Below are 10,119 nucleotides of genomic sequence, written 5' to 3' on the forward strand. Positions count from 1 at the left end.
CCAGAGTATCTGGGCCTCCCCTGCCGCTCCCCTTAGGGCTCGCCACGGTACCAGGCCCTGTCCTGTCCCCAGCTCACCCTGACACGGGAGGCACGGCCCCTGTCACCCCCTGTGGGTGGCTTTGCACCGCAGGCTGCACCTGGTTTTCCTCACACAGCGCCTGCCCCATCCCTTGCAGGGGGTCCCGCCACCCGCAGCAGCACTGACAGTGGTTTGCATGGCAGCTATGAGGGCCTTGAGTCTGCAGTGATGCCCCAGCGACCCTGCTGCAATGCCTCTCAGGAGCTGTCAGCCCTAAAAGCAGGCAGAACCTGCTGCGGTGGCAGAGGAGCTGGCTGTCGGGTGTAGGGAGCACTTGGGGTAGAGGGCACCAAGCGTGGCACAAAGCCTGGCTGCACTCCTGGGTGCTGCAGTGACAAACAGAGCGGTCAGACTTGTTCCTGGAAATAAAAATGATCATATATTAGGCAGTCTCGGAGATTATTCATGAGGAATCTGTTGCAGCTGCTTTTCAAGATAACCTATCAGCAGAGTGCATCTGTAGCAGGATGTCCTTGGGGGCTGCGTGGATATTTGAACATCATCTGCTTATAGCTTGAAATTCTGCCCTTTACAAGGCCAGGAATTAGACAGGAAAGGGAGGTGAGAATGAGGATGCTTCCAGGGACAAAGCTCATCGTCCTGCCTCTGTCTCTTGCAGCACAGGACACCCTCAGCCTCTAGGTTCAGACATTAAAAGTACTGGGAAACCTTTCCTGAAGATCATTTGGGGGATGGGAAGGGCTTGAACGTGGCATTTATGTCTAAAAAGAATCAGTCAGTTCACAGGTTGGTCTTGTATTTGTGGAATAGTTTGTTAGCCCTGCCATTGGGGTGGGAACGGGGGCACTTTTTGTTTGGTTTAATCCTTTATAGTCTCCAAAATAGTTCATCCAGGCCTTAACATACAAAAGTGAGCGTGCTCATTTTGGGAGAAAATAACATTTGAATTGTTCTTTTAATTTAAGGCTTGTAACGAAGAAGACGACTCGCTGTTCCACAGGCTGCTTGCTCTGGGTCCCGGTGCTCTCTGCGAGCACGCTGAATAAAGTGAAATTCATGTCTGAGGACCGGTCATCGGGGCAGGATGGAGAGCTTGGGCTTGCAAGCAGTGATCCTTAGTGACGGGACGACAGCCTATATTCAGCAGGCTGTCAAAGGTAACGGTGCCTTTGGGCTGCAAAGTCTAAAAGCCTCTGGATTGATTCTGTGAAATGAAGGTCAGGCTTATCAAAAGTGCATCTTTTACGGTTGCTTTGTACAGGAAGCCAGCAGTTATATCTGTTGGGTTTGCACACCAGAGCGATGCAGCAGAGATAAAGCACGCCTCTGGTTTGGAAATAAAGCTTTGGAGGTGGGAGAGCTGTTGCTGTAGTAAAGAAAGGTTCTGTTCAGAGTAAAGTGAGCCCCGTTATCTCTTGGGGAAATGGAGTTCATGCTATGGCTGCAGGGCTCTCTTCAACCACAGCTTCCCCCGATGTTTGACTTCCATGAGATGCACAGACTTTGGTTCACAGTAGTGCTTTTCTCCCTCAAAGGGGTGCTGAGCTCTTGGTGAACTGCAGCGATCTCAGTGCCAAATTCAACACCTGCCCTTGTTCTGGTGTTTGTGAGGTGCTGCTGCTTTCACCACCCGCACTTCCTCAGAAGAGGAACACGTTTCCCAGCCTGCGGAACAGGACGGTTGAGTTGCAAAGGCTTCATGTCCTGGGATTTTCTCTCTTTCTTGCTTTTCTGTGCAAGCTCACTGCAAGTTTAACATGTGTGGAGTTGGACTGTCTTAAAAACCACTGGGTTTGGGTCCCAAACATTGTGCACCAGGTGAAAGCAACCTGGGTTCCTCATGTTCAGGTGGGATAGAGCATTATCTTCTCTGCATCAAAATAATATGGTAACTAAAACATTACCACAGTGTTACTCGGAGTTATGTTATTTAAAGAGTCCAATCTTCACAACCCATCAAGGGTGGCAACACTTTAGGTCCTGTAATTTTTTTCCAAGAGTTGATCCTGTACTAAAGCAGAAAGAAATAAATATTCAGGCCCTTGCTGCTGCTGTTTAAAGCTCCCAGTTGATTCCCCCCCCCACCAGCACAACTGTAATTGCTTTCTACTCCAGATCCAAAACACTTAGCACACATCATTCTTTCTGCTTCTTGGCTTACAGAGCTGTGCAGGGCAGCTGGTAAACAAGCGATGACTGAGGTTCTTTGTCTTGTATCCTCCTGTCTAGGAAAGGGAGGCTCCAGCATTTCTGGGAAGTTGAGTGCCTCTGTGGCTATTCAGGGAAAAGCCTGATAAATAACAGCGTATAAGCAACAGTTTTGCTGTCTTCTGTGGGACTGGTTTCCATGAGGAGATACAGCAAAGGGGACAGCTCATGGGACCAGAAAGGCTGGACTCTGCAGGCAGTGCTGATGATGTTTTTCTCACTGTTTCAGGTGAGAAGCTGATTGAAGGGCAAGTCATTGAACTTGAAGATGGGACCGCAGCTTATATCCATCAGGTGACTGTTCAGAAAGGTGAGGGCCATACATTCACCTCTTTCTTTTTCGAAGGACGTTGTAGATGTAACTGCAATTGTCTGTGTTCCAACAGTTGGGCTCCTCTATTAGCTTGAGCTTTAAGAAGTCCATGTTTGTGTAGGGGTTTTTGTTTTCTTGCCCATGGTTTCGAGGCTGAATGAGCAAGGGCATAGAGCAGGTGATTTCCTGCAGAGTTTCTGGCAATCCGACAAGAAGGCAAATTTGTGGGTGGCTTAAGCAAATGTTGAAGTGTTATTTCACCTGTGGGCTCTCTCACAGTTGTCAGCCTGACAGATCACAAGCCTGCAAGCCAGGCCAGTAAGCTGTGTGCTGTGTTTGTGCCAACCACAGAGCCCAAAAAACAAAGTTTGTTTCGTGTGGGAGCAGTGGGGCAGGAATTTCCTCTGAACTATGATATATCACTTCTGGAATAGGTGTTTGGAGGAGGGGAGGGCATTGTTGGAGGAAATGTTCTGTTGTTGGCCCAATGTCACCTCTGAAATGAGGTGAATGATATATTACTTCTGGAATAGGTGTTTGGAGGAGGAGGGGAGGGCATTGTTGGAGGAAATGTTCTGTTGTTGGCCCAATGTCACCTCTGAAATGAGGTGATGTTAATGAATCTGAGAGTTAATGGGAATTCACTTCGTGTAGCAGCAATCACAGTGGCACAGAGGAATCCTACGTCCACAATAAGCTGTAACAGGGCAGGTAGAAATGATTCTCTTGCACTGGGCAGTCCTCCCTTTGCCCTCCCAGGTGCCACCTCCCGTTTCTGTTCTTCAAAGGTTGCTTGAAACCCACTGAGCCTTCCAATAAAGTGTGGGGATATTTTTTTCTTTTCTTTTAGAGTCTGTGGCTTTTGAAGACGGTCAGCCAGTACTGTTGGAAGATGGCAGCATGGCCTACATACACAACACAGCCAAAGGTAAAGCGTGTTCCCAGTTTTGGCAGCTGGAGCAGAAGCAGATTTCGAAGGCTGTAGGTAGCCCAGGGAGATGAGGAGTGCCTCACGCTCAGCAGCTCTTTTACATTTGATCTGATTGGTTTCCCTGTGCAGAAAGCTATGACCCCAGCACCTTCGAGGCCGTCCAGCTGGAGGACGGCTCCACTGCCTACATACATCGTCCTGTCATCGTGCCACCTGGCAGCACCATCCTGGAAGTGCAGGCAGAAACTGGGCTGGAGGAGTTGGCTGGAGAGGAGGAAGATGATGCCTTTGATGTTGAGACCATTAATGCACTGAAGCAGTACGCCAGTAAGGTGAGGATGCAACGCTTCTTCCATGGTCTGCCAGCAGCACAGGGGCTGCTGTAGTAGTTCCACATTTGGCCTGGGGTTTAAGTGTCCTCCCTTTGTTAGTACTTCTATGTATTTGGGTGGTTTTTTTTCAGCAGTGCCAGCTATGAGAAGACAAACTGAACAGGGCTCCTGTGAGAGTGTCTCCACTGAGGGTGGCTGATAAGGACCTAGAACGAGGAGGTTTCCTGCTGTACCCTTTAGCTACTTCCTACAGAGTGCTGGCCTTTTACCCTTAACCTGCTGCAGGCACAGATTTGGGAAGAGCAGAAAGCTGCAGTGATACAGCTTGGATTTTTTTCTTGCTTTGTATGTCCCTCCTTCAAGGTGTTTTCTTTCCGTTTCCTTGGTTTCTCACACTGCCACCTGGATATGAGATTCTCTTCCATGATGCTTCAGGCTTATCCAAGAATAACCTTTTACATGTCAGGAGTGGCTAAATTATGGCCTCGAAAACCAAAACAGCCTCAGATCCTAGCATGTTGTCACTGCAGTGCTCCACCTGAATGTCTTGAGCGCTGACATTTGCTTCCATCTTCATGGTGTTGTGTGAGAAGGGGCTACCAGGAGCGTGCTGATACAGTGAGATTTGTTGATGGAGACCTTTCTGCCCCCCCCCAGCTCTCTGGAGAAGAGTGGGGTGGCGTTGCTGCTGTGAATGCCTTTCCACTTGGGATGCTCACCTGCTCCACGCTGTACAGGGAGGTATGACCAGCACCCCTGCCTCTTTGCTTGTAGGTGTCTGACAAGGAAGAGGAGGGAGTGACAGACAACTGCCACACGAAGAGTGAGGATTCCAGCAACATCCCTCCTCAGGTCTGAATTTTCCAGTGGTGCATTTCTGAAACTAGGCAGAGCTCCTCTTGATGCAGAGCGCTTTGCCAGCTAGTAATTAAAACAGCTTTGAGGCTTCTCTGCAAGGTTAGCAAATCCATGAGCTGCAAGTTTTACACATGAGCTCAGTGAAGCACAGAGAGGCGAGTTCTGTGTCTGAGAACACCCAGGGAGCTGGGAAATCCTGGTTCCTAGACCCCTGCCCTGTCACCTGGGGTTTACCATATGTGCACAAGCTGTGTTTGTAGGAACATGTTTTTGTGAGGATCAGAGCGCATGTGCGTGAAATGATTTGTGGGGGCTTTGCGAAGCCTGCTGTAGTGGCTCGCTGAATTAATTTCCATCCGTCTCTGGGCAGGATTTGCAGGAGGAGGAGGTGCACAGCAGTGAGAAGGGGCAGCAGGTCGGCAGCAGAGCTTTCCGTTGTGGGTACAAAGGCTGTGGCCGCCTCTATACCACCGCCCACCATCTCAAGGTAAAGCAGGTGACGTGCAGTTGCAGAGTGCAGACCAGACACATCCCCGTGTTACAGTGCCAGATCAGAGCGCTGCTATAGCAAAGGCTGAACTGTGGACTTTGTACCCCAAGAGTGTTAATCCACCAGCTACAATTCTCTGCAATTTTCCTTCCTCCTTGCCTTGCACCTCATTTGAAGGACCTGTTCTTTCCTTTCCAGGTACATGAACGTGCTCACACAGGTGACCGGCCATATACGTGTGACTTCCCAAGCTGTGGGAAAGCATTTGCTACAGGTAACAACTTCTCCTTTGAGCAAATTCTGTTTTCTCTCCACTCCAAACCACTCTTGAGTATCAGCCCTGGCTTTTTTTCCAGCAGAGCACAATGGGCATAGTTTTTAAAGCCACCTGAGAAGGAATTGCAGCACAGGAGACTGCCAGGGACTTGATTGATCATGGACAGATTAAAGGAGTTATGGAGGAAGCTGAGTTGTGAAGCTATTTGGAAACTTATTCCCCTTCGGTTTTGCAGACACAGGACAGACATTCAAAACTTGGTGGTACACAGCTTTCTGTATTATTTCCTTCTCGTTGTAAGATTTAATTGTAGTTTCTTTCCTGCACAGGTTATGGGCTGAAGAGCCACGTGAGAACACATACGGGTGAGAAACCATACAAGTGTCCAGAAGACACGTGTAGCAAAGCCTTCAAAACTTCTGGGGACCTACAGAAACACATCCGGACCCACACAGGTGAGCAGTACAGGAGGAGAACTGAGCTCCCCATCAAAAGGGTCTCAGAGATAAAGCTGCTGCTTCAGCCTTTGTCCAGGACGTGCCTTTTGGTACCTTGGGTGAAGCAAGGCAAAACTGAGGTTGTCTTCAGACAGCAGCAGATGAGTAGTACTAGGGATTTGTTACGAACAGCAGAGCAAAAGGGATGCCGGTGTTGTCAGGGGAAATGTGCCAGCAGTTGGGTCTGATCTGAGGTCTCATAGGTGTAAATACTGCGGAGGAGGGAAGGGATTTGGGTGCCCGAGACATCCCAGGTAGCTGCGCTGTAGCAGGATTCTCATCCATGTTACTCTGTCGATGCAGGCGAGCGTCCCTTCAAGTGCCTCTTTGTGGGCTGTGGCCGCTCTTTTACCACGTCCAACATCCTCAAGGTCCACATCCGAACGCACACAGGCGAGCGGCCGTACATGTGCCCGGAGCCCAGCTGCGGGAGGGGCTTCACCAGTGCCACCAATTACAAGAACCACATGAGAATCCACACAGGTAAGAGGAGGAGAGGGTGAAATGCATTCAGCTCAGTTGGCTGCGTGTGACAGCAGGGAAATCTGGGGGACTGAAGCAATCATTTCCAGGCCTGGCATTGCAGGTGTAGATCTGGGAGTAGCCAGCAAGCTGAAGGGAATAGGAATTGCTTTACTAAGCTGATTATTCCAGTTGTCCCAGTGGTTTCACAGAATCCCAGACCGTTAGGGATTGGAAGGGACCTCCAAAGCTCATCCAGTCCAATCCCCCTGCCGGAGCAGGAACACCCAGATGAGGTTACACAGGAAGGCGTCCAGGCGGGTTTTGAATGTCTGCAGAGAAGGAGACTCCACAACCTCTCTGGGCAGCCTGGGCCAGGGCTCTGTCACCCTCACTGAGAAGAAGTTTCTTCTCCAATTGAAGTGGAACCTCCTGTGTGCCAGTTTGTGTCTGTTACCCCTTGTCCTATCATTGTTTGTCACCGAGAAGAGCCTGGCTCCATCCTCGTGACACTCACCCTTGAAATATTTCTAAACATGAATGAGGTCTCCCCTCAGTCTCCTCTTCTGCAAACTAAAGAGCCCCAGCTCCCTCAGCCTTTCCGCATAAGGGAGGTTTGTCTCCAGCTATTCCCTCTTGATGGAAAAATCCCTTCCCAGAGCATGAGGAGGGGGACTTGGTTAAGCTCTGCTCTGTGGCCTCCACCCTAGGAGAGAAGCCGTACATGTGCACCGTGCCGGGCTGCGGGAAGCGCTTCACGGAGTACTCCAGCCTCTACAAACACCACGTGGTCCACACGCACTGCAAGCCCTACACCTGCAGTAGCTGTGGGAAGACCTACCGCCAGATCTCCACGCTGGCCACGCACAAGCGCAGCAGCCACGGCGAGCTGGAGGCCACGGAGGAGAGCGAGCAGGCCCTCTACGAGCAGCAGCAGCTGGAGGGTGAGCTTTGCCATCGCCTGCGGTGGGCTTGGGTCAGGCTGTGCAGCAAAGGGGAGAGAGAGAGGACAGCAGGAGCCTGCAGCTGCTCTCTCAGCCCCAAGTCTGTGCTGGAGCTTCCTGCCTCCCCCGTCAAATCTGTGGCCCAAATGAGAGTAATGGGTTCCCCATGGTCTTTGCTTTATGTCACGGGTTGGGAATGGATTCCTGCCCCTTTTGCAGTACAGGGAGAGGTAAAGGCCCTTCTTCCCAGGCCAACACTGGGCTGTTGTCATCATGATCTTGCACTTCTCTCTGCTGGCCCTTCAGGCAACAGGCAGGTCCTGGGGTCAGGCGTGTGCTTTCCCACTCCCATCAGCCTTTCTCTCACCCCTTTTGCTCTTCCCCTGCCCTGACTCAGCTGCTGCTGCTGACAGAAGCTCCCTCCTGAAGAGCCAGCATATTGCTTTCCTGTCGGAGATGGAGGAAGATGAAAATGAAGAGGAAGATGATGGTCTGCCTCCACAGGTCTCGCTTATCGCTCAGGATGGGACAGAGCAGGTATGGACACTGACAGCCTCCAGCGTGTGGGGAACAGCAGTCAATTCTGACTCCTCCCAGCCCTGGTGTTCTCTTAAAGGCTTTTTTCAGCATAAAACACACCCTGGGGCTTCATGGGCTCTGTCATGAGGGCTCCCTCCTTACCCCGCTGCTGCAGTCTTGGTGTGGAGGATAAAGAATGGGCCTCTGGTCCCCTCCTTGCTGGATGGGCTCTTGCAGATGTTTGCCCAGGCTTGCATGCAGCACTTGGCACCCTTACCTCCTGTCCAGCTGTGGAGAGGCAGCTCCCAATCTCTGCTGACACAGGCTGGGTTGGGAGATTGGTTTTCATCATCTGTATATGGCAGTGCTTTTTTTGCACTTCCCTCCAGCAGCTGCCTCTGTGCTGACTGGGAAAAGGTCCCTTCTGTGGCATGGGCCAAAGGAAACGGCTGCCACGAGTGACGCCTGTTTCCTCTTAGTCTGAGATGCTCCCTGCTGCAGCAGTGCCTGGAGAGGAGATGCTAAATGGGAAAGGGAGGTGAGGTGGAAGGGGTAGAGCTGGAGAATTTGAAGTCTGCGAGTTCTCCATTGATGCTGTCTGTGACCCTGAGCAAAGTCCTTGAAGTGCTCTGTGCCCTAGGTCTTGCCTGCAGAGGAGGAGAGAAGATTTCATCCCTACTGAGACCTTTGTGTTGCTAAACTCGGGAGTTGCGTAAGGCTTCCTGAGAAGCCGTCCTGGCTGACAGCATCTGCTTTTATCCCGCCCAGGTCAGTTTGTCCCAGGAAGACCTGCAGGCCCTGGGCAGCACCCTCAGCGTGGTGACGCAGAGCGGTGCCCTCGCCGTGCCCGAGGAGGAGCCGGTGGGTGGTGACACACACACTGTGACCGTGGCCAACGCCGACGGCACCGAGACGCAGCCGGTACAGCCAAAACTGGGCCTTTCCCTTTGCCCTGCAGAGAAACAGCCCGCTGGAAGGGTATTGTATTTCCTTTTAAAACATGACTGTGTTTTAATTTGACTTCTCCCAGGTTACCATAGTCACTTCTGGAGCAGTCCTGTCTGAAGAATCAGCCATCACATCCCTCTGCCATCAGCAGGTGGCATTGCTGGCCACCGCCAACGGCACCCACATCGCGGTGCAGGTACCACGCAGCTCCTGCCACATCCCCCTGCCTTCCTCCACCCTCCCACTGCCTTCAGCGCTCACCCTCTTGCTTCGCTGCATCTGCTCTTGGCCATCCTTAATTCCCAGCTGCCTTGTGTAGAGAGCAGAGCCAGGATGTGCTCCTTGGACTGCAGAATGCTGCGTTGTAAACAGCCTTTCCCCATCCTCGCTGTGTCTCTCTGCTCTGCCCTGCTGCTGTCACCCAGTGCCAATGCCCTGTCATGCTGGGGGCTGCCCTGAGTGAGCCCACACCTCGGAGCCCACCTTTTGGGAGGACAGTGTTGTTTCTGTCTTTCCTCCCGTAGTTAGAAGAGCAGCAGAGCCTGGAGGAAGCCATCAGCATGGCCGCAGCAGCGATCCAGCACGAACCCATAACGCTTGACGCAGCCGTGTCCGAGAACGGGTGCTGAGCCCCTGCAGAGCCTCCGGGGCAGGGAGCACGGGCACCCCCTGTGTGTCCTCCATGGGGACATCGGGAGCGGCAGGAGAGGTGCGGTACCCGAGCAAGGGCAGATGTCTGAGATCAGCATCCAGTGTGAGCACCACGCAGGCGGTGAGAGCTGACACCGGCAGCGCTGGGTGGCCAGAGTGACCCTGCTCACAGGGTCCTCCCCACAGAGGGACGTTGAAGACACCTGGCCGCTGCCTTCTCCTGGAGGCTCTGCTGTTTTCCTGGGCTCTGAGCAGCAACTTTCCCTGCTCCTTCCCTCAGGCATTGATCCCCTCTGTCTGGAGGAGATGGCAGGTTGTGTCTTCGAGTATTTATTTCTCCACGGCTAAGATTTCCCATACCCGCCAGTCTTTTGCAGTAGAGGTGGAGCCACAGAGATTTTGGCAGTCTCTGGGAGTGCAAACTCTTTTTTGGAGAGGTGTTTCTTGCCCCTCTCGCTCTAGGAATGGCCTAAGAGCTCCAGTTTCCTGCAGGTAAGGGGCAAGTGGGCAGCGTATGCACAGAAGCAATAAAGCCCCATCAAAGCCAAGCCCGGGTTGTCCTGGGCTCGGTGTCTGGAGCGGTTCCTGATGCTGGATCGAGTGCCCAGGCTGGGTCCGACAGTGATTCCCCCATCTCCTACCACACT

The 10,119-nt window shown here is 52.2% G+C and overlaps 1 protein-coding gene across 2 annotated transcripts; it reads left to right on the forward strand.

Annotated features, from left to right (window-relative positions):
- The first annotated feature begins 1,126 nt into the window (after positions 1–1,126).
- Positions 1,127–9,450, forward strand: ZNF76 (zinc finger protein 76). Of its 2 annotated transcripts, XM_010184088.1 has the most exons (13): positions 1,127–1,199; positions 2,480–2,560; positions 3,414–3,491; positions 3,624–3,826; positions 5,055–5,171; positions 5,373–5,448; positions 5,781–5,906; positions 6,252–6,431; positions 7,121–7,354; positions 7,752–7,891; positions 8,642–8,794; positions 8,904–9,017; positions 9,346–9,450. In XM_010184088.1, the coding sequence occupies exons 1-13, from the start codon at positions 1,127–1,129 to the stop codon at positions 9,448–9,450; spliced, it is 1,680 nt and encodes a 559-aa protein (XP_010182390.1). The 2 variants fall into 2 exon arrangements, with proteins under 2 accessions (XP_010182390.1, XP_010182391.1); XM_010184089.1 differs by lacking the exon at positions 8,642–8,794.
- The last annotated feature ends 669 nt before the right edge of the window (positions 9,451–10,119 follow it).

This window comes from Mesitornis unicolor, unplaced genomic scaffold, assembly GCF_000695765.1.
Source record: "Mesitornis unicolor isolate BGI_N332 unplaced genomic scaffold, ASM69576v1 scaffold5815, whole genome shotgun sequence".
NCBI lineage: Eukaryota > Metazoa > Chordata > Aves > Mesitornithiformes > Mesitornithidae > Mesitornis > Mesitornis unicolor.

What these genes read in the sequence shown, in the direction of transcription:
- ZNF76 (XM_010184088.1), top strand. Translation starts at nt 1,127, where the DNA reads ATGGAGAGCTTGGGCTTGCAAGCAGTGATCCTTAGTGACGGGACGACA. An exon ending in TCAGGTGACTGTTCAGAAAG is followed by an intron (nt 2,561 to 3,413) that starts GTGAGGGCCATA and finishes CTTTTCTTTTAG; the next exon opens with AGTCTGTGGCTTTTGAAGAC. An exon ending in TGAAGCAGTACGCCAGTAAG is followed by an intron (nt 3,827 to 5,054) that starts GTGAGGATGCAA and finishes GTCTCTGGGCAG; the next exon opens with GATTTGCAGGAGGAGGAGGT.